Source organism: Balaenoptera physalus (genome assembly GCF_965194825.1).
Source record: "Balaenoptera physalus genome assembly, chromosome: 16".
In the NCBI taxonomy this organism is placed as follows: domain Eukaryota; kingdom Metazoa; phylum Chordata; class Mammalia; order Artiodactyla; family Balaenopteridae; genus Balaenoptera; species Balaenoptera physalus.
In genome coordinates this window covers 91,689,806-91,712,056 of record NC_138898.1, presented here as the reverse complement: position 1 = coordinate 91,712,056, position 22,251 = coordinate 91,689,806, and the positions used below count along the sequence as shown (strand labels likewise).

Below are 22,251 nucleotides of genomic sequence, written 5' to 3'. Positions count from 1 at the left end.
AAACTCTCACACAATTCTGTTTAAGCAACCAGCAAACCACTTTCCAAAGCCAAACATGCACTTAACGCATTACTTAGAAATTCCACTCTGCGTGTCTACCCTGGAGAAATGGAAACTTATGCCCACAAACAACCTGCACGTGAATGTTTATAGCAGTCCTAGTCACAACTGCCCTAAGCTGAAAACAACACAAATATCCTTCAACAAGTGAATGGATAAATTTTTTACAGCTGTGGCATATCCATCAGTGGAATATTACCCAGCTATAAAAAGGAGCAGCTACAACAAGGATGCAGAGTGCTTGGGAACCTGTAAATCAATTAGACCCGACAGCAGAGGACACATTCTTGCAGGGTGCACACGGATACTCTCCAGAAAAGACTACATATGTTAGGCTACAAAACAAGTCTCAGAAGTTAAATTTATTGATCTAATGGAATTAACTCAATGGGATGAAAGTAAAACCCAATAATAGAAGGAAAACTGGAAAACAAATATGTGAACACTAAACAACAGACTCTTAAACAACCAACAGATTAGAGAAGAAATCACAAGGAAATTAGAAAATACCTGGAGAAAATAAAATAAAAACAAAACACAGGACAACAGTGAAAGCAATGTTCTGGGGGAATTTATAGCCTTAAGTGCCTACATTAAAAAAGGAGGATCTCAAATCGATAACCTAACTGTACATCTTAAGAAACTAGAAAAGGAAGAGCAAACTGAACTCAAAGGTGGTAGAAGGGAGAGAATAATAAAGATTAGAGCAGAGACAAATGACACAGAGAACAGAAAAACAGTAAGAAAAATCAACAATACCAAAAGTTGGTTATTTGAAAAGGTCAACAAAGTCGACAAACCTTTAGCTGGAATGACTAATATATTTCAATATAAATAAAAATCAGTTATATTTCTATACAGTGCCAATGAACAATGTGAAAAAGAAATCTAAGAAAATAATTCCATTTACAAGAGCATCAAAGAGAACGAACTACTTAGGAATCAATTTACCCAGGGAGGTATAAGATTTGTACACCGAAAACTGCAAAAGACTGCTAATAGAAATTAAAGAAAAGCTAAATAAATGGGGAGACATTCCATGTTCATGAATAGGAAGACTTAATATTGATGTTACGATGTCAGAGAAGTCGAAACGATCTTGGAAAAGGACAACAAAGCTGGAAAACTCACACCTCCTGGTTTCAAAACTTGGTTGAAAGCTACAGTATTCAGAAAGGAATGAACTTTACACAGATAACATCTTGGATGAATCTCACTTATGCTGAGTGAAAGAAGCCAGTCTCAAAACACTACAAATTGTAGGATTTCATTTATAGGACATCATTGAGAAAAAATCAAAACTGTAGGGATGGAGAACAGATCAGTGGTTGCCAGGGGATTATGGGTATGTAGGTGGGCGATTATAAACTGACAGCGTGAGGAGGATTTTGAAGTGATGGAATTATTTTATACTCTGATTAAGGGGTAAGTAATTAACATTCATAGAATTGTAAACCAAGAAGGGACAATTTTACTACATAATAATGTTAATGGTAAAAAATAAAAAGTCTCCTAGGATATAGTCTGTGCCTTATTGTGATGGTGAATACAAGCATGAATACGTATTTGTCAAATGTGACTGTGGTGTCTGGTGAGGTGGCGGAGGAGGAGTATTTTATTACTGACATTCTTCAGAACTGAAGGAACATGGCGATAATCAAAAGCAGACTGGCTTTTATTTGGTTTAATCACTGTTTTAAGCTTCTCCAAAGACAACACACTGTCTGAGACCTGCCTTCTGGGCGGACGACTACCACAGCCCCACCCCTGGGTACCTCACCCTCACAACACTGGACATTAAAAGGGATGCATCCTGCTGTATGCAGAGTATGCCTCAATGACACAGGTATTTTTAAATCCCTCTTCGGGATTTAAATCCCTAAGAATCCGTAGGCTAATGCAGAGAAAGCACGGGTTGCAGGGCCTGACCCACAGAAAGCACTGGGTGAACGTCAGCTGCTTTGGCACAACTGTTACTACTGCTGCTGGAGTGGGGAACTGCCCCACTTTCAAAACCATAAGGCGTCGGAATCCTAGGTACAAGACAGCCCAAGCGCCGTCGAGCTTCTGGGACCCAGAAAGTATGCTTGCCCATATGTCAAAACATGGCCAACAGTTAATGCACAGAGATGTTCATCACGGTTTGCTCTTAACAGCTGAAAACGTGAAAATAACTCAAACTCCAGAAGTGGGTTAGCCAACTGCATTACGGAACAAACTATATGTTAATATTTACACAAAGTCTATAAAAACATGGGGAAGTGTTATAATACAAAGTGGAGAAACAGTTTAAATGATGTGGATTTCACTATGTATAAAATATTTATGAATAGTAAAAAATGCCAGAGTTCAGTTAAAGATGCCGGTTCCAACATTTACATTTAAGTGCAACCTCTCTCAAAATTCCATTAAAACAAGAGCACAGGTCTTCCTTACTTCTTTTGAGGCCTGCTCCTGAAAGGACAAAGAAAATTGAAGGGACAGTGTCCAAAAAACTTCAGAAGTTGGAAAACAGATGAATGAACGGCAAATGACACAAAAAAGCTAACTCCTAGACCAGCAGTGGAAACGCCAAGAAGCTTCTACCACAAAAAGCGCCCAAAGTCTCAGGAACGGCATCACCGAGAGTCGCTTCTGGAAGCAGCGAGAAGGCAGGGCTCCAACTGGAAGTGGCTTGGAAGTCTCTCTCTCTCTTCTTCCCCACTTTTTAGGAAATAATTACAGGAACTTGCAAAAACTGTACAAGGAGGCCCATGTCCTCTTCACTCAGTCTCTCCCTCAATGGTAACGAGGTAAATAGCTTCCACGCGATGCTGTCACACGTGCAGATGCGTGTAACCACCGCCGCCATTGAGCCCACACACACCGTCTCCTCGGAGACACCGCCCCCACCCCCAGTAACCTCTTCTTCTGTGTTTTAAAGAGACTGTGTAAAACGATGTTAATTATTCTTTAAATGTTTACAATTCTTCAGGGACAACATATGGGCCTGGCAACATATTTTGGGGGAACATTTTAATCATGAATTCAAGTTTCTGATGTTTGTAAGATGATTCAGATTACCTGTTTCATCTTGGTTGAGTTTTGGTAGTCTCTGGTGTCTGAGGCATTGGTCCGTTGCCCCCAGTTAATGATCTGGTGAGCTTGGGGCTGTTCACAGTGTCCTGTGTCCTCTACGTAGCCGAGGGCCTGCAGAGACACCCCGTGCATGCTCGATACTCATGACCTGTGTCTTCTCTTTCCAGACTTGTCAGTTTTGCTAGACGTTTATTAATTTTATTGAATTTTTTTCCAAAGAACTGGCTTTCTGCTTCAATAATTTTCTGTTTTTCTCCTTTCAATTTCATTATATTTTGCTCTTTATTATTTCCTCCTTTCTGCTTGTTTTGGGCTTATTTTGCTCTTCTTTTTTCAGGGTCTCGAGGCTGGAATATAAATCGGAGACCTCCCCACTTTCCTAATGCAAACGTTCAGTGCTGTGCACCCTCCTTCTCGGCACTGACTCTGCCTGTCCCACAGACTCCGACAGGTATTTATTTCTGTATTTCTCTCTCCTTTGAGATGTCCTCTTCCGCACTCGGGCTATTTGTTTAAGAGCATGTTGTTTAATCTCCAAACTTTAGGAGATTCCCCTGTTGTTTTCTGTTACTGACTTCTGGTTTGAGTTCCTTCTGGTCAGACAACACACAGGGTGTGAAGCCGATTCTCCTGAACTTGCTGAGGTCTGTTCCACGCCCTGGGCGCTGCCCCACCGCGCCTTCTCTGGATGTTGATCAGGTCCTGTTGGTGGATGGTGGTGTTCAGTTCTTCCATGTCTTGGCTGCTTTTCGGTCTGGAAGTTCTACGACGTCTGAGAGTGCTGTGTTGGGGTCCTAGACTGTACGGGTGGATCTGTCCATTTCTCCTTTCAGGTTCATTGCTGGGCTTCACGAGTTTTGAAGTTCTGTCGTCTGGCACATACACATTTAGGATCGTTACGTCTTCTTGGCAGATTGAGCCTCATGTAACGTCCCTTTTTTGTCCACAGTATTTTATCTGAAATTATTCAATTAATATAAGCCATACCTACTTTAAAAACATTCATGTTTCCATAGTACATCATTTCTCATCCATTTAATTTCAACCGACCTCTGTTGTTACCGTTGAAGTGAGTCTTGTAGATAAACTACAACTGGGTCGTGTGTTCATATCCACTCTGCCAATCTGTTATCTTCTAGTTGGTGCGTTTAGATCATTTACTTTAAAAGGAACTACTGATTTGCTGGCGCTTAAATCTGTCACTTTATTATATGTTCTCTGCTCATTCCCTCTGTTCCCAACTCCTCTGTTTCTCTTTTCTTGCCTGCCAGTGGGTTACTTGGACAGTTTTGTAGTGTTTTGAGCACTCTGCATTGCAAATACTTCTCAGTGGTTGCTGACGGTATTAAGATACACACAGGTGACTTGGCCTCCTGGGGCTGACATAACCCTCTCCCCACTTTAAAATAAGAATTGGTGTGTGCGTTTCTTCTGTGTGTGCTGAGCACCACCATCACGGGACGCTACGGGTTTTCGACCTCGAGTATGATTTCAGAAAAATGCGAGGACCGTCTCTTATACTTCTCCCTATTTTTACCCATTCCATTGTTCCTTCCCCTCGGAAATTCCAAGCTTTCCTCTGTTACCATGTCCCTCCTACTTGGGAGGCTTCCTTAGACATTCGTTAAGGGTAGGTGCGCTGGTGACAAATTCTCCTAGTTTCACTTTGTCTGAGGATGTCTTGATTTTCCTTTCATCCCTGAAGGATATTTTCATCGGCTGACAGTTCTTTTCTCTCAGAACTTGAAAAATGTTGTGCACTTCATTCTGGCTTCCGCAGTTTCAGATGAAGACCTCGCTGTCACTCAGATCCATGTCCCCGTAGATGATAGCGTTTCTCTCTAGCTTCTTTCAAGATTTTTCCTTTGTGTTTAATTTTCAGAAGGTTAATTAGCAGGTGTCATGGTGTGGATTTCTCTAGTTTTATACTGTGAGAGCTTCACTTAGCTTCTTCAATCTGTAGTTTTATGCCCTTCACCAGATTTGGGAAATTGTCAGTCATTACCTCTTAAGGTATTTTCCCAGCCCCGATCCCTTTCTCCCTGTCTGGGATTCCAATTAGGCAAAGTGCCATACTGTGTCTCCTCATCACATGTCCCCGAGGCCCTGTTCCTGTTTGTTTTCAGTCCGCTTCCCTGTGGCTCTGGTGAGGTGATTTCTATTGATCTGCCCCCCTTGAGTTCACAATTCTCTCTCTCGTCTGCAGTCTACTGTGGAGCGTATCCAATGAGCTTTCTATTTTGGTTATTGTATTTTCCAGGTGTATAATTTGTTTGGTTCTTTTTTTAAAAAAAACAAATAATTTTTATTTCTTTTTTGAGGTTTACCATTTCTTCATTTGTTTAAAGAGGACGTGTAAGTGTTTGCAGAAGCATTTTTACGATGCTGCTTTAAAATCCTCATCGGGTCATTCCGCCACCTGAGTCACTGTGGGGTTGGTGTCTGCTGGTGTCTGCTGGTGTCTGTCTTTTCTTGTTCATGTTACAGCTGCCCTGCTTCTGGACAGGACAAGGGGCTTATACTGCATCCCGGACACTCCAAGCGTTACGCTGTGAGACCGCATCCTCTTTAACCTTCCCCTGGCGGCAGCCACCCGGCTCAGGAGGAGGTGCAAGTCCCTGCGGACACGATGCTGCAAAAGCAGACCCTGCGGACAGGGTGGCGTCAGCTGGGCTCCCCACCGGTCCACCAGCACCAGGGCTGGGGAACAGGGGCCGCCCCGCTGCTCCAGGGGGGGAGCAGGAGCTGTGCACCGAGCCCTCTGAGCCGGGGGAGTGACGGGAAGGGTGACCAGCCCCCGCCGTCGCGCTCTGGCTCCAACGCTGCCCCTGAGGATCGGCTCAGCCCTGCTGACACTCCACCGCCTGCTGGAGCCGGGGTCACCGTGAGCCCTGCTGGCCCAGTGACACCGCCGGGTGGGCCTGGTGCTGGTGCCATGGGGCAGGGGCAGGAAGCGGACGGGTTTTTCCTGGGTATTTGGCTGAAGTGGGCGGTGTCGTCAGAGGGCTTCCCCTCGCAGGGGAACAGGCCTTCCTGGGAGCTGTGTGTATCTTGTTGCTGGTCCAGGTAAAGGGCAGCTGAGAAAGCTCGGGAGCTCGCCAAGTCCCAGGGTCCTCAAGGCCACCCCTGACCCGCTGCCCGGGTCTTCCTCGGCTGCTGTGACGCGCAGGGTTCTGGGTTGTAAGGGGGAGGACCTGGGCACGATGCAGCTGCTCCACGTGACCAGAACCAGAAGTTAAAGATCTTTTCAAAATCCAGCATCTGCACATCGTCTTCTGCATTTGATCTTATGTGTCTCTCCCCCACCTCTGAAGAAGACCGGAGATTCATTTTCTTTAGAGAGAAGACAGTGGGCCTCCGGGCAGGATACCAGGTAGAGGGCAAAGTTGCCCGGGTCAACAGGGGACCGAGGGGACGTCCCCACAGTGACACCGAGCTTGCCGGTCCTGTCCCCCAGCTACACACCCAGAAGCTGGCTGGCAGCCCAACCTCCAGATAGGCGTCTTCCCCGAAGACAGGACCCAGACGCCAGTCCTGAGGGCTCCCAGTGAAATGGCCACGTTCAACCTAAGGAAGCCGCAGGCAGAGTCCAGCAGGCCCAGGGTGGGTCTGGGAGCTGCTCGGTGCCCCTTCCTCGTGCGCAGATGGCTGGGACCACCAGGGCCTCGAGGAGAACATCAACAGGAGACCTACGCCCAAACCACCATGCTGACAGAAAGAAACCAACTTAAAGGAAACAGGCTGTACGGACAGAAGAAAGCTTCAGAAAGTCCCGTGATTAACAACAAAGAGTCAGTGAACATATTTTAAATATAAAAGAATATTCAAAGAACGACAGCAACACTACAAAAAAAGTCTCAGGAAACTAACAGCATGACAGTAGAAATAAAATAGAACGGGTTGATAAATTTGAGAAAATTTTATAGGACGTAGAAGCAAAAGATGGAAAATAGGATCAAAAATGTTCTCACGACGGAAAGAATTCAGAAAACTCAACATGCAGATAAGAGTTTCAGAGAGACGCAGCAGAAGAAAGGGAAGACGAGAAACGAGCAGCGAACCCTTCAAGACGCCTCCCAAGAGGTGGCCACCGGGTGTCCAGCACGCGGCACAGACCGGGCCGCCAGAGCGCGTCTCTATCACACTTCGGGACGCCGGATGGCACACGGCTCTTCAGTCCTCCAGAGAGAAGGCACGAGGCAGGCCAGGACCCAGACCCAGAGGCTCTGCCTGGTGGGGGGAGGCAGCCCCTCCCACCCACCGCAGGGTCAGCGCCAGGAGTGGAGAGACGGGGTCGTGGCCCCGGCTCCCCCGCATGGTCCCGGTGGGGACACCCGTGGCTGCTGGCAGCCGGGCAGCAGGTGGGCGGAGGGGCCCAACTTTGGTTGTGGGGGCCATGTTCCTGGGGTGCCTGCAGCCCGGGCGGAGGGGTCCTGCTGGCCAACCAACGGGCTTCCCGGTGGAGCTGCACGTGGCGCGGAGGGGCAGCGGGAGGCTGCCCTCAGCCCGGAGCACCAGGGTCTGGGGGCCTCACGCTGGCCGCGGCTGCCTTTCAAAGGGCACCCCTCGCTGAGGTCCACAGGCCCAGGCCCAGGTCCACGGAGGCGCATTTGGCTTCAGGGCCTGGGTCGCGGGAGGGGTGACCGTGCGGCCACGTCCGCGTCCGGCTGCGCCCGCTCCCAGAACCCAACCGAGTGCTCGGACACTCAGAGGCAGGGGCTCGCCTCCTGATCGAGGGCAGTGTAAGACCCAAAGCAGTGGTGCTCAGCAAGGATCTGTTCAGTAAGTTTTTTAAAGAAAGAATAACAAGAGTCTAACCCCTGGCAGTCTGGAAGGGGAGTGGGCGGGGCTCAGCACACAGCGCCATCCTCGGGGGGAGGGGGCGTCTCCAGTGTCCCCAAGGCCAGGGTCCCCCCAGCCCCTGAAGCGGGGGACTCCGCGCGCTGGAACGGGCCTGGGTGGGCAGGTGGGGGGACCCAGGCGGCAGTGAGGGCACCAGAGGGCGGGACGGGCAGGCGCTGGTCTCCAGGACGAGCAAGTCTATCCAGTTGCTAAACCCACAGACGGCACTTGGCATCTCCCAGAGCTGCCAGCACAGAAGCAAGAGCCCAGCCTTGTTCCAGCTGAGACAGCCCTCCAGCTGCTGCCACTTAAATCTTTACTGAAGTTTCCCCACAGTTTCCTTCCTTAGAAGAGTGATGCTTTAAAATGTCACATGTAGGGCTTCCCTGGTGGCACAGTGGTTGAGAATCTGCCTGCCAATGCAGGGGACACGGGTTCGGGCCCTGGTCTGGGAAGATCCCACATGCTGCAGAGCAACTGGGCCCGTGAGCCACAGCTACTGAGCCTGCGCATCTGGAGCCTGTGCTCTGCAACAAGAGAGGCCGCAATAGTGAGAGGCCCGCGCACCGCGATGAAGAGTGGCCCCCGCTTGCCGCAACTAGAGAAAGCCCTCGCATAGAAACGAAGACCCAACACAGCCAAAAATAAATAAATAAAATAAAAATTAAAAAAAAGTCACATGTATACACTTAATGCGACACACATGTAACATATGTATATTTAACACACACGTAACCTATGCACAGCAAGTCCACCTGTGCGCGTGACAAAGGCATGGCCGTGCCCACCCCGTCCTCAACCCCATCCTCGGGAGGAATGGGCTCCCAGGTGCCCCCGGTGGGCAGGGCCAGCCCTGGGCCCCAGGCTCCCCTGGCCGGCCAGGCTTCCAGGGAAGGCCGCAGGGCGGGTGGTGGACGGCAGGCCGTCGCGTTCACGGCCTTCCTCTGCACCGACCTCTCAGGAGAAGGTGTTCCTGGATCCGTGGGTTTTAGAAAAGATTTGCGGGAAGAGCACTTCCCTCTCCATGGGAGGAGGGAAGGACCAGAGAGATGGAGGCTGCCTGGGTTTTCATGCAGAGGTGGGGCCCTGAAGTCCCTGTCGCCCTCCCGACTGTGAGGGGGTGATGGTGGGGCCGCACGTCCCAGGACGCCTGTCCTCGGGGGGCCCCGTGCGGCTTCCTGGGAAAGCCGAGGACGCCCTCAGCTGCGTGGAGGACACTGACCCCCGCAGTCACCGCGTGCGACGCTGGGAAACCGAGGCACAAAGGGCGACAGGGCTGACTGTTCAGACGTGGACGGCGGCGAGTGCAGCAGAGCAAGGGGTGCCAGGGGCAGGAGGCCGCCCGGTGCGGCGAGGAGCAGGAAGCGTCGCGAAGGGGGCGCCCGGAGGACCCTCGGCCCACAGCTTGAAGGCTGACCCCGCAGCGAAGGCTCAGCAGGTGCTGGCAGCTCCCCTCCTGCCTCCCCACCCGGCTCAGATGTCACTCCTCTGCTTTGAAACCTTGGACAGCTTCCTGCTGCTCACGGGAACACGGCCACAAGCCTCACCAGGGCCGGCGGTCTGGCCTCCGCCTGGCCCAGCCGCCCAGCCGCCAGCGAGCACGTCCTCCCACGCGCCCTCAGCCCCGCTCACGGGCACCCACCGGGAGCCCCCCAGACCTGCCCGGGCGCCCCTGCTGCACTTCCCACCGCCCGTCGTCACACACGCACGACCGTAGGTGCGTCCCCGCAGACAGCGCCGGGACAGGAGTGGCCCGCCGTCTGCTGAGACAGAGGGAGGCCTGGCTGTCAGCACCACCCGAGGAAGGCCGCTGAGCCAAGGCCAAACGGGGCAGGGGGGCTGTGAGCCACGAGGATGGGAGGGGACTTGTGAAGACGACACGGGGGCGGGGGCAGCCCCGGGGACGGGGACGTACCTGAGCGAGCTCACCTCCTCCCTGGAGAACAGGAAGCTCTGCTCGGCCGGGCCCGCCTGGGACTTCAGCATCTTCAGCTCCATCTCCAGCTACGAGGAAGCACAGGAGGGGGTGAGCCCCAGGAAACCTGCAGGCGCACCCATTTCCCTCTCCCTGGTGCCCCATCCGTCGCCAGGCCTCCTGCAAACACAGGTCTTCCCTGTGTTTTACTTCTTGTCTCCAGAGCAGCAACAGACACAGTCACAGGGGCGTGCGGGGGGACATCAAGATCCGGGCAAAGGGGGCCACGGCAGCTGGAGAGAAAGTGTTTGAAATGCACTGACGCTCTGATCGGCTTCAAGAGTCTTGATATTTTACTTATTTTGTGACTTCAAATTCCTCTACAGGATGTCAGGCCACGCACAGACCGCTGGGAAGGGACCGCGGAAGCGTGGAATTTAAGCTGCTCTAACCCACGGTGGGGGCGGGGGGGGGACGGCGAGGCTGGAGAAGAGCAGGGAGGAGATGCCCGCGCGCACCCACGGGGAGCAGAAACGGGGCGGGCGGCGCCGAGCGGGGCAGAGCACTCTCCCACACCAGCGCCCGCTGCCCTGGGCTCCGAGGGCCCCCGACGAGACGCCTGCGTGAAGGGCACGCCAGGCCCCGGCAGCCGGCTGCAGGCACAGTGACACCGGCCTCGCGCCGGGCTCTGGCCGTTCTCTAGCCCACCCTCAGGGCCTCCCACCCACCAGCCCAGTCCCCGCGTGTGGGTCACCGGGAGGAGAGAGGGCTGTCATCCAGCTCTGCTCTTCCCGGCCTGCGCCCGCCCGCCCGCCCGCCCGCCTCTCAGCCCCGGTGTGCCGCCCGCCGCCGGCACCGGGGACTCCCGCTCTGCCTGCTGTGCGGCTGTGTCCCGACACCCCAGAGAGAGGCCCTTAACCTCCCACCCAGGTCTCCACCGAGACCTGAGGGGACAGGGGATGCGGGGAAGACCCCTCGTGGGCGCCCACACCGGCCACAGGCAGCAGCCGTGAGTGAGGCGGCCGGTCCCCGAGGCTGGGTCTGGGGCCCCGGCTTCACCACTGTCCAGGCTGCATGGCTGACGACCTGCCCCGTAACCCGGGGCGGCCAAGAGCTCCCAGCTCCCATCCCAGCACACATCCCAGCACGTGCCCTGCGTCGGTGGGAAAGGGGTCGTGACAGACAAGCAAGGACCCGCAGCCCTGGGCAGAGGGGAGGAGAGGGAGGGGCGCGTCTCCTCCACCTGCCCTCCCGGTCGAAACGGACAGGCCGACGCCTGCAGTGCTTCCTCCTGGAAACGTTCCCTCCAGGCCATGCTTGGAAAGGTCCTCCTGGGGCGACCTGATCTAGGAATTCTTGGGCCCCAAACACCCGGTCTTTATGACACCCCAATCAGTCATCAGGTCCCTGGAGGAAACCCTGCCCCTAAATGGGACCAGCGCACACCTGGGAGCCCGCAGCCTGGGGGCTGCAGCAGACACCAAGCACAAGCATCCTGCGGACCAGCTCCCGGAACAGCCTCGGCGGAAGTGAGCTACACGCGGGGGCCGCACGCTCAACCCCTACTGCCTCTGCCGGTGCCGAAAGGACGCAGCCCAGCGCCCGCCTCGCCAGCTGCCCCCCGACAGGCGGTGGCGGCGTTCTCAGCGGGGCCCCCTCGTCGGGGTGATGGCCCGCTTCACGAGCAAGCACCAAGGACGCCTGGGCAACATGGCGTCACGTGCGTATCCGAGGAGAAGTGACGCCCACCGTGTCCAGTGGCCTCTGACCTCTGCCTCAGAAGCCTGGGGCTCAGATGAAGCTCCTCCCGGGAACCAAGCTGTCCCGATGCACAGACACTGCCCTGCCACTCGCCCCTGAGTGTCCAGGCCCGTCACTCCTCTCTGACACCACCCGGACCTCCCACCTGGCGGCCAGTGGGTGGGCACCCAGGAAGCCCCTGCCCTGTGTCCAGCCTCACGGCCACAGTCAAAGAGACCAGCAGAGACACGAACCTCACTGGACCAGGAAGACTCTCTCCTGGGGACACAGGGCCCGACAGTCCAGTCTGGGCTGGTCTCTCTCTCTCTCTCTCTCTGTTTTTAGGGGTGGGGGCTGACCTCTTGAGCACAGGAGAGGCAGATACCCCCCAGCTACCACGTGCCCGCGCAGCAGAGCATGATGGTGGTCTCTCCTGGAGATGCACGGTCCCGGTGCCCTGGTGCCAGGCCCTGCCTGAGGCCCGGCAGCACCTTGTCCTGGATCTGGCGAACGCTTTGCAGCCTCAGGAGCCAAGGTTCAGGTGTCGCACACAAACGGGCGCATGCGGAGAAGTCTCTCTCCAACTTCGCCCCGTCCCCTCCCACAGCCTGCATCTCCCGGGCTCAGCTCACACACTCACCAGCTAAAAGGTCAATGCTCTTCCCTTCTCTTAAATTTATTTCTTGTTACAAAAATGGAAGATTTCCTACTCCTTGTTTCGTACATTCATTTTTTCACGGAATACATTTGGAGGTGTTTCCAGACTAGCGCAGAGGGAGCTTCCCTGTTCACTATCGTGGCTCCTGGAACCATCCCAATGGCCAGCCTCCTGCCGACCAACGTCTGACCTGCTTCCCACCTGGCGGCTCAGACACACCAGTCCCCACGGTGTGAGCTGACCTGCAGGACGAGTCCTCAGAGCCACACGTCTGCCTGCAGTTCCATCCGATGTCACCACAGCCCTGGGATTGTTACCGCGCAACACAGGGCAAAGCTGGTCTGCTGAGGCCGTGTTGTGGTGAAGGACAGGGCAGTGTCTACTGCAGGGCGCCCAGCACTGGGCCAAGCAAGGAGCACAGGCTGCTTGCGCTCAAAAGCCCCGAACCCCCCCGACAGCTTCCAGGGAAGGGTTTTTAAAGACACCGTCAGCGGTGAGGGTTGCGGGTGTCTGATCAGCTTGTGGACATTCTTCAGATCTGTTGGCGGTGGTAACTGGGTGGTATTTTGGGAGCCAACATCATCGACCTTCCGGTTCCAACTGGTCTGCGGTCGACATGGTCAGCACGCAGTTAACTTCCTCTACCAGGCAGGGTTTTAATGTCTGCAAAACAACTCAAGGACATGGCCCAGGATATTATCTATAGCCCCTGAGGAGGACCTAAAGGTCCCTGACTTCATTCTAGGGCTAACCTCTTATTTTTTTGTCTTGCTTGACTGTTTTCCTTTGTTTCTGTATTTTCTCACTTTTCTGATTAAATTTGCGCTTTGGAACTTGGGGACAGCCTAGGAGGCTAAAGATCTTTTACGGACAAGAGGCAGGGGACCCGGTGGTGGGGGATGTCTGTCCCCGGGAAGGCGCGAAGCATCCTGCTGGGTTTCAGGTCGGGGGCCCGGATGTCCCTGCTTCGGTACAAAAGGGGCTCATCGTCCCCCAGGGACTCACTCACTGACTTCCTGTTTGTAACTGGGTCTGCTTCTGACGTCCTGTTCTGTTGACAAGAATCCTGGGAACCTTCCTCTCTCCCACCCCACCCACCCCATATTAAAATAAACCAAACAACCCTTTTTCACAAAACCAGGGCTGTGCAGAAGGTGAGGCCGAGGCTCCCAGGACTCGGCCGCGTGCAGACCCGGCACATCCTTCTCGACCCGCAGGCCCGTCCGGGGCCCTTCGTCTTTCCACCTCTTGCTGTTGCTGTTGTACACGGGAGTATTTTCTTCCCTTGTCTAACTAGTTGTTTCTGTAGATACAGGACTTGTCCCATTTCTGCACATTAATTTTGTTGCCCACCCGTTCACTAGGGCCTCAGGTTGATGGCGAGGCTTGTCGGCCGACGGTCTTGGCCCCCATCTGCCCCTCCTCCTCCACAACACAGGTACCTGGAGCTCCTCCTCTTGTCTCACGTGGATGACTAGTGTCTCCAGAATACCAAGGGTAAGGTTCTAATACTGCACATCCTTGACTTGTTTGTGGCTTCACTGGAACTAATCTAGTATCTTCTTATTTACAGCATGTCAGTTTTTGGTTGAAACAGATACATTTTTTCATGCTGAGAAATTACCCCTAAGTCCACATTCTATTAGGAGATCTTAATCAAGACTTGTTGGAGTTTGTCAAGCGGCTTTTCAGCAAATATGGAGAAGATCTCCTATAAGCTGATAGCCTAGAATCAGAGCAGCAGCCCCGTCCTGGAGAAGCCCCCGCTGCACACGGTGCATCCTGGCGCCTGCTCATTTCCTGTCCTGACACGTATGCACACACGTGTGTGGTTGCACACAGCACAGGCGGGAGGCTCTGTAGTTGTTGGTGTCAAACAGTGCTCACCCCCCGCCCCCCAAAGCTGTCCTCCTCTTGGTGCCCTGGGACGGTGCATGCAGTGGGGATGGCACCTGACCTGTAGCAGGATTTCCCTGTGAAACAGACTCAGGTTGATGCCTTTTCGTCTCTTCCTTTTTGTTGGGGGAGGGCAGAAGTGGCTATTTTTTGGCAAGTTGGTAATAGTTGGTCAGTTTGAAATTTCTATCTCTTCTGGAGTCGGGATTGATAGGTTATATTTCCCTAGAAAACTATTCATTTCATTTAGATTTTTATTTTAAATGGAGTTGTGACATAATTCATAACTTTTTACAGAATTCATGTAGACCTCGTAATTCTTCCTAGGTTTATCTCTTACTTTTGTTTTCATTTATCTTCCTTACTATTGAGGTGAAGCTTGCACACAGGGCAGTACATACCTTGTGTGTCCAGCTCAATGACTCTGTCCGTCAGTACCTGGGGAACCGCGTCCAGGTCAGATCAGAGACTCTGGCAGCCAGGACACACTCTCCTGCACACACCCCCACCCGGAGTCAGTAACTCCAAGCTAATTACTCTTATTTCTTATTTTGGGTGGTGATGCTTTCTATTAATTTTTTACTAGGATTGTGAATAATTAATATGTTTTACTGGTTTTCAAAGCACAGGCATTTGGATTTATTTGTTATTTCTACCATTTTTCACTTTCTCATTAACTTCTGCTTTGATCTTTACACTACTTTTTCCTTTACTAAGGTTTATTCAGTTTTCCTTTTCCAAGTTCTTGAATTCGGTGTTTAATCCATATATATTCACTCTTTCTTGTTCAATAACATAAATATTTAAACCTGTGATTTTTCTTCTGAGCACTGCTCTAGTTGTTTCCCACGGGCTCTGCAGAGAAGAGTCTCCATTACGACTATTTTCTAGATCTTATGCACTTTTGAATTGCATATCATTTTCTTTGACCCAAGCATTGTTTAAGACAGTTTTTTGTTCTATTTCTTTTTTTCTTTTTTTAGTTTCCAAGTGTTAGGAGCTGCTTCTTTTTTTAGTTGTGCTCTTAAATTCAAATTTCATCACACTGTGATCAGAAAAAGTTATCTGTCCTAGTTCTACCTATTTGAATTTATAAAGGTTTTCTTTATCACCTAATACATGATTAATTTTTGTTAATGTTTTCCATGAGCCCTTTTTAAAAAGAGCGTTTTTTAAAAAATAAATTTATTTATTTTATTTATTTATTTTTGGCTGTGTTGGGTCTTTGTTTCTGCGCGAGGGCTTTCTCTAGTTGTGGTGAGTGGGGGCCCCTCTTCATCGCGATGCGCGGGCCTCTCACTGTCGTGGCCTCTCTTGTTGCGGAGCACAGGCTCCAGACGCGCAGGCTCAGTAGTTGTGGCTCACGGGCCCAGCTGCTCCGTGGCATGTGGGATCTTCCCAGACCAGGGCTCGAACCCGTGTCCCCCTGCATTGGCAGGCAGATTCTCAACCACTGCGCCACCAGGGAAGCCCAAAAAGAGCGTTCTTTAGTTTCAGAGTTAAGAGTCGGGGGTGTGTGTGTGTCTGTCTCTCTGTATATATCTATCACAGATCTTGTATTTCTTGCTATTACTTATTCTTTGCCCGCTTGCTCTATCGTGGATTAAGAGGTAAAATAATTCCCCACTACTGGTGTCCTTGATAATGTCTTGTTGAAGTTCTCCTCTTTTTTTGCTTTTCTGAACACTGATGGTATGTTAGTTGACACAGATATTCATCTGCACCTTTATTGTCAAAAAGCACCTATCTCTGTTTTCTGCAATGCATTTTCCCTTGAACTGAAATTTAACTGCAATCAAGATTATGACCTCTGCTTTCTATGTGTACAATTGCCCACATGACTTTGCATCCTATACTGTCTGACTTTTTTTGGCTTTACTTGGTAATCCAAACAGAAAGTCTTTTCCTTTCAACAGGTGAATTTAGCCCATTTATATTTTGATATAACATCTGTTTGGATTTATTTCTGGATTTGTTGTATTATTTTGTTTTGTTTTCTGTTTCATAACTCAAAACGATTTCATTCTATGGCTTTTTTGTCTTGCTTGCCTTTGTGTGTGAAATTTTCTTGATACTTGGAAAGGTTTATATTTTTCGTTCTAGTGGTTGTTTTTATAACTTTTGACTTCATATAATACCGATACTTTGTTTCCAACAGTTGCTACTAACTTCCTGCACCAAGTACCTGACTAGTCAAACATATCACCCTTCTTAGTGTTCACCTTTCTACACTTAAACACACTTCTGCTTGATGTCATCTTTAAACGGTACATTTCGATCGTCAGCTTCTGATGATGAGAAAACCAACATTCTTACGTTTCCCAGCATCTTCTCCCTTCCCAGGTATCTTACTGACTACATCAACTCTAAGTCACTAGAATGTGGACCGTTTGCACTGTACATTGGCTTTACCCTTTCAACCAGACTCAACTCCTGCTGTGGTCCTCCCGGCGCCTCGCTTTCCTGACCCCCACCCCCGGCCCCCCGGCCCCTCTGGCTCTGCCCCGAGGTCTGCAGCTCCGGGTCTTCTCTTCCTCTGGCCTCCCCTCCCCTCTTTGGGTGCCTGCACTTTGTCCCAGCTTCATGGATTCTCCCCGATTGCTAAGTCTTATTTCTTGGCAAAATGTTCAGGTACAATTCTCACCTGCTCAATGTCAATTTTTTTTCTGTGAAATTTTTCCTGTTATTTATTTTTCTACACAATTTTGGGTTTTATGAAACTGTGTGATGCTGCCTTTATTACTCATTGCCGATGATGAGGTTTATTCAATCCGGCTTTGTACAAAGGCTACACCGAGGAAACCACGGGCGTCTCCTCTGACGTTAAATCCCAACAAAGGGTCTGGTGTGAGTTCCGTTCGCCTTCGCTGCCTCCCTCTGGCAAGAAGAGCGGACATTCTGCCTTCCGCCAGTTCAGGGGCATCGAGACCTCCCCCTCCTGCCCCACCGCAGCCCCGTCCACCCCGCTGCCAGGCGGGTGGCCCTCGCTGGGGCCAGGGAGACGGGCCGCTGTGCAGACAGCCCCTCCGTGCCGCTTCCCCTGGCCCCGCGCCCAGAGCCACAGCCGCAACCTCCACGACACGGCCACGAGCCCGGGCCGGTGACTGTGCCCTGCCGGCCTCCTCGCTCACACCAGAGCCAGGCGACGGTGCTTCTGGCCGCGACGGGGGACCTGGTATAGCACCGAGCCTCCCTCCTGGAACAAACCCTGAACAGCGGGCAACACGACCAGGGTCCCGGAGAGACGGGGACCACGAGGCCGGCCCGGCGACCGGTCTGAGGAGAGCCCAGGGCGCAGCACAAGCTGGGGGGAGGAGAGCAGGAGAGCGGGAGGCCGAGGCAGCCAGAGCCCACGGCACGGGGCGGGCACGGGGCCCTCGAGGGCCCAGCAAACCGACTGCATGCGCGGGAGAAACGAGGCCCTCGGGCCGAGGACTGAAGCACGAGGAAGGACGAGAGGGACCAGTGCCTGCTCCCCGCAGCCAGGCTGGAGTCTCTGGGTCCACGGGGCGCCGGGCAGAGCCCTCAGGAAGGCATCGTCACCCCGGCAGAGCGCTGCTCCGGCACAGCGCGGGCTCCGCGGGGACCCGCCTCCTGCACTGCCCTGCGTCCCTCTGGTGACAAGGCCCCTCCCTCTCCGTGAGGAGACTCACTCGCCATGTCATAAGACTTTAATGCTAATGGTCCTCAAGGAGAGCTCGCTAATACAGCATGACCTCTCAACAGAGACCGTGAACTCCAGTTTAATTCAAGAGGATGCGCTGCTCATGCCCGGGGCGGGGGATGGGTACCCAGTCCCACAAAGCAATAACCCGTGTGGGCAGCAGGAGACGTGCTCTCCCCTCCCCCGACAGCAACTCTAATCAACGTGGCCGCTGCCGAGCACCAGGGCAAGGACGCTCATACAAGTGTCACCACAAGAGCCCAGCCTCTGTCAAGCCCCACAGACGGTCACGACGGGGCTGAGGGCCCGGGCTTCCAGAGCTGCCCACGCAGGGCCCTCATCCCAGGGATCCAGGCTGCTGCCTCCTCCCCAGAGCCCCCACCTGGCCGGGCTCCCAGGGCTCCCAGAGAAGTCAGGATGCTGCGATCAGACCAGGAATCCTCACATCACTGTAAAGCAACTATACTCCAATAAAAATTAATTAGAAAAAAAAAAGGAGGGGAATCCTGGTCCAAGCACACCGTTCTGCTCAGCTCTGGACCTGTCGAGCACCCAGGAAGGTCTCTGGAGGGGCTGCTGCTTCCTGGTGAGGGCGGGAGGGTCTGAAACGGACCGCCCTTGTCAACTTCCATCCCAGCCTGGAGGGACACACCGGTGCAACAGGCCACAGGCAGCCACCCACGGCTCGCCCAGCTGCTGACCTGAGCCGGGACTCACCTTCACCTCAGAAAAACAGAAGCCCAGCTGCAGAGTTTTCACCCTGGAAGGCCATTTCTTGAGTCGGCACATTTGCTAAGAAAGAGAACTCTCACAAAACCCCTGGGGACTAGGTGGCTGGAGCGATGGCCCAGGGTGGCTCAGCCACGGGTGCAGGGACGCGGCGAGCAAACCACGCCTAGGCAAACGCACGGGGAGGCCGTGAAGACGCCACGAGCTCAACAGCGCGGTGAGCAGCAAATCGCTCAACGCCGCACAGTAAGAAAGCGGGAGACGGAAAGCGCTACGCCAGAGAGGGTCACCGCAGAGACGCGAGGCGCCTGAGACACACAAAAATAGCCCGCGCTTAGAGCCGGGTGAGGGTGAGACGTCCGTCGTAGGTGATGTCCCCCGTGGAATTATGCCCATGATTTTGGCCGATAAATCAGTCAGTTTCTAGTTTGTGGCTGTGACAGTTTTGTGGGGTGGGACCCTCTGGGGTTTTCACTGTCCACGTCTCAGGTGCCCACCTTCCCCCGACCCCAGGTCACCCAGTGGCAGTGGACCTGGCAGCGGGGTGAAAAAGCAACATGCAAGTAACAGGAAGGATGAAACACCCGGGAATAAACCTAACAAGAAACGTGCAAGGCCTACGAGAAGAAAATAGCCATACTCGAGTGAGGTCGTGAGAGAAGCTGTGAACACGCGGCCACGTGGCCCTCCAAGCGAGAAGAACGGGAAGAACCGACCCTGCAGGGAGCTGGCGCCGCCCGCGGGAGCCCGTCCACGCAGCACGAGTCCAACAGGAGGCCCACCTGAAACCTGGCAAGCGAGCTCTAGACCTTACCTGGGACGGAAGATGGGAGAACACCTAACAAACAAAATGCTGAGAAGGAAAATTATAAAAGGTCGTGCTGTGTCTGGTGTGAAAGCCATGCGGAGGCCCCGGTGACAGCGGCTGCGAGCTCTGCTCGTCGAGACGGCGGGCACTACCCCCGCGCCCAGGCCAGCCGTCACGCCGCCACCTCCGCAGGCTGTGTCTCCAGGAGCCAGGCCGGGCCTCGCAAGGCAAAAGCTTAAATCACCAGCATTTTCTAATGAGACCTTTGCAAACGGGGCAAACCCCCAAAACTGGGTGCCCAGACTGGGAGACCCCGGGGTGCACTGCGTTCCTCCGTGTCCACGCCCAGTGACTCAGCACACGCTTTATCACCGCGTCCTGGTGCCGGCCCTGGGCGAGGCCCAACCCCGCAGGTTAGCTGGCATAAGGAGGCACCGTGGTGCCCACGGTCCTCTCACGGGGTCCGGGCCCCACTGGCCACCTGCCTGCTCGCTGCAGCTCCCTCCACAATGACCACCGCGAGGGGCAGGATGGAAATGATACGATCCGTGTGCAGCTCTCAGCCTACAGTGGCCGCAGCGTCAGGATCAAACCACGCCTGTGCCGTGGACAACAGTGGCGGTGATGCCAACAGTCACAGCTCACTCGAGCAAAGGCGGTGGGACGACAGCGTGTCTGCCACGCGGGCCAGCGACAGGCACCGCTGGAAGGGGCATTTAGCTCCGTCCTGAGGGGGAAGCAGGCTCTGCGGGACTGGAGAGACATTCCAGGAGGTGGGAACAGCATGACGAAGGACACGGAAGGGTGAGAGGACATCATGTGCTCAGAGATGGCAGAAGGGCTTGGGGGGCCCTGACAGGAAGTGAAGACGTCCACGTGGGAAGGTGGGGTGGGGAGCACCGGCCGGCCGCACATCACAGGAACAGCACAGGCTCGGTCCCTGGACGCGGTGCTCGGTAAACACCCGCTGAATCCAACAGACCTGCCCCAAACAGGAGAGGCATTTAATGCTGCCCCGCCCCGCGTGCACGCACACTTCCCTCCCCAGGGAGCAGCCTCGCCCTGAGACTTCCCTCCCCAGGGAGCAGCCTTGCCCTGAGACGCGAGGGCCTCCACGCTGAGGCAGACAGCCTCCATCCGGCCTCCGCAGGGCCAGCGGGAGAAGGGGCCCGCCTCAGAGAACCAGCACTTCGGCTCAACCAACACGTCCCAACAAGTCCCTTGGGTCTTCTCAAACACGTGAACTCACGCCTCCGAGCAAGGCTTCTGAGAAGTCAGCGTTTCCCTCGGGGTTAAGGAGGGGAAGACAGGTGTCTGGGATGGAAGAGCAGGCACAGAGGCCCCCGGGCAGGGGATCCAGGGCTGGGGGCGCCCACTCCGCAGGGTCCCAGTGGGCACCTCCTCCGATGAGCCTGACCGACACTCCTGCCAAGGACGAAGTCCTCCAGTTGTGCAGGACGGATCCAGAACGTGAAATGAGTCACCACCAGGCACAGAGGCGCTTTTAATAATTCACGGGAAGGCAGCTGGCAGACGGTGATAAGGCCGGGTCCTCCAGCGGGGGTGGGGCACACGGGCGATGGTTGCCAGCGTTGAACAATGGAGGCTCACACCCCCTCCTGGTGATTCACCGGCCCTCGACGCTGGCGTCGACGATGATGCAGTGTCAGCAAGGCCCACTGCGGTGGGCACGCCCCTGGGAGGGCTACAGGTGGTCTCGCCACCATCCTTGCGATCCATGCTCCAGCCCCTCGGAGCCAGAGCAAGCGCTGCTGGTGCTTTCACGGAAGGAAAGCCCGGGAGGCCTGCGCGTTCCTGGACCCGCCTTGCGGGGCTGTCCTGAGGTGGCAGAACCTTGCTGTAAAGCGCTTGTCATCAGGAGGCCCGGAGCAGCCTCCACACGCGTAGCCAGGACCACACTGCCCGCTTCGAGCTGCAGCGAAGCAGGAGAGCAGTGGAGGGCGGGAGGTGGTCAGTTGGGCCACACGTGCTCTGCCCCCTGTCCGGCAGTGTTTCTGGGAGGGGCCCTGGGAGGCGGAGAGCGGTGCGGGGCGGTGAGGGGCAAGTCCCCAGAGTCAGAAGACGAACATCCAGTCCTCGCTCCCTGAAGTTATAAAGTACTGCAGCACTTTTTAGAGTCAGGGTCAAGGGCTTCCCTGGTGGCGCCGTGGTTAGGAGTCCACCTGCCAGTGCAGGGGACACAGGTTCGAGCCCTGGTCCGGGAAGATCCCACATGCCGCGGAGAAACTAAGCCCGTGCGCCACAACTACTGAGCCTGTGCGCTAGAGCCCATGAGCCACAACTACTGAGCCCGCATGCCACAACTACTGAAGCCCCTGCACTTAGAGCCCATGAGTCACAACTACTGAGCCTAAGCCACAACTACTGAGCCTGCGTTCTAGAGCCCACGAGCCACAACTACTGAAGCCCCTGCACTTAGAGCCCATGAGTCACAACTACTGAGCCTGAGCCACAACTACTGAGCCTGCGTTCTAGAGCCCACGAGCCACAACTACTGAAGCCCCTGCACCTAGAGCCCGTGAGTCACGACTACTGAGCCTGAGCCACAACTACTGAACCTGCGTTCTAGAGCCCACGAGCCACAACTACTGAAGCCCCTGCACCTAGAGCCCGTGAGTCACGACTACTGAGCCCGTGAGCCACAACTACTGAGCCCTCGTGCCTAGAGCCTGAGCCTATGAGCCTCAACTACTGAAGCCCGTGAGCCACAACTACTGAAGTCCGTGCGCCTAGAGCCCGTGATCTGCAACAAGAGGATCCACCGCAATAAGAAGCCCGCACACGGCAACCAAGAGCAGCCCCTGCTCACCACAACTAGAGAAAGCCCGCGCGCAGCAACG

At 54.0% G+C, this 22,251-nt stretch overlaps 1 protein-coding gene and 1 long non-coding RNA gene across 8 annotated transcripts in view; both read right to left on the bottom strand.

Annotated features, from left to right (window-relative positions):
- MAD1L1 (mitotic arrest deficient 1 like 1) overlaps positions 1-22,251 on the bottom strand; it is a 331,750-nt gene that overhangs the window by 90,806 nt on the left and 218,693 nt on the right. For all 7 annotated transcript variants that reach the window (XM_082430575.1, XM_082430571.1, XM_082430573.1 and 4 more), the window contains one exon: positions 9,896-9,984. In XM_082430575.1, coding sequence (XP_082286701.1) covers positions 9,896-9,984 — 89 coding nt within the window. The remainder of the gene's footprint in view (positions 1-9,895; positions 9,985-22,251) is intronic.
- Positions 18,601-19,320, bottom strand: LOC309645474. Its single transcript, XR_014254906.1, has 2 exons — positions 19,223-19,320; positions 18,601-18,890 (listed from the first exon to the last, which is right to left on the bottom strand). It is a non-coding gene; the product is annotated as an uncharacterized lncRNA (long non-coding RNA).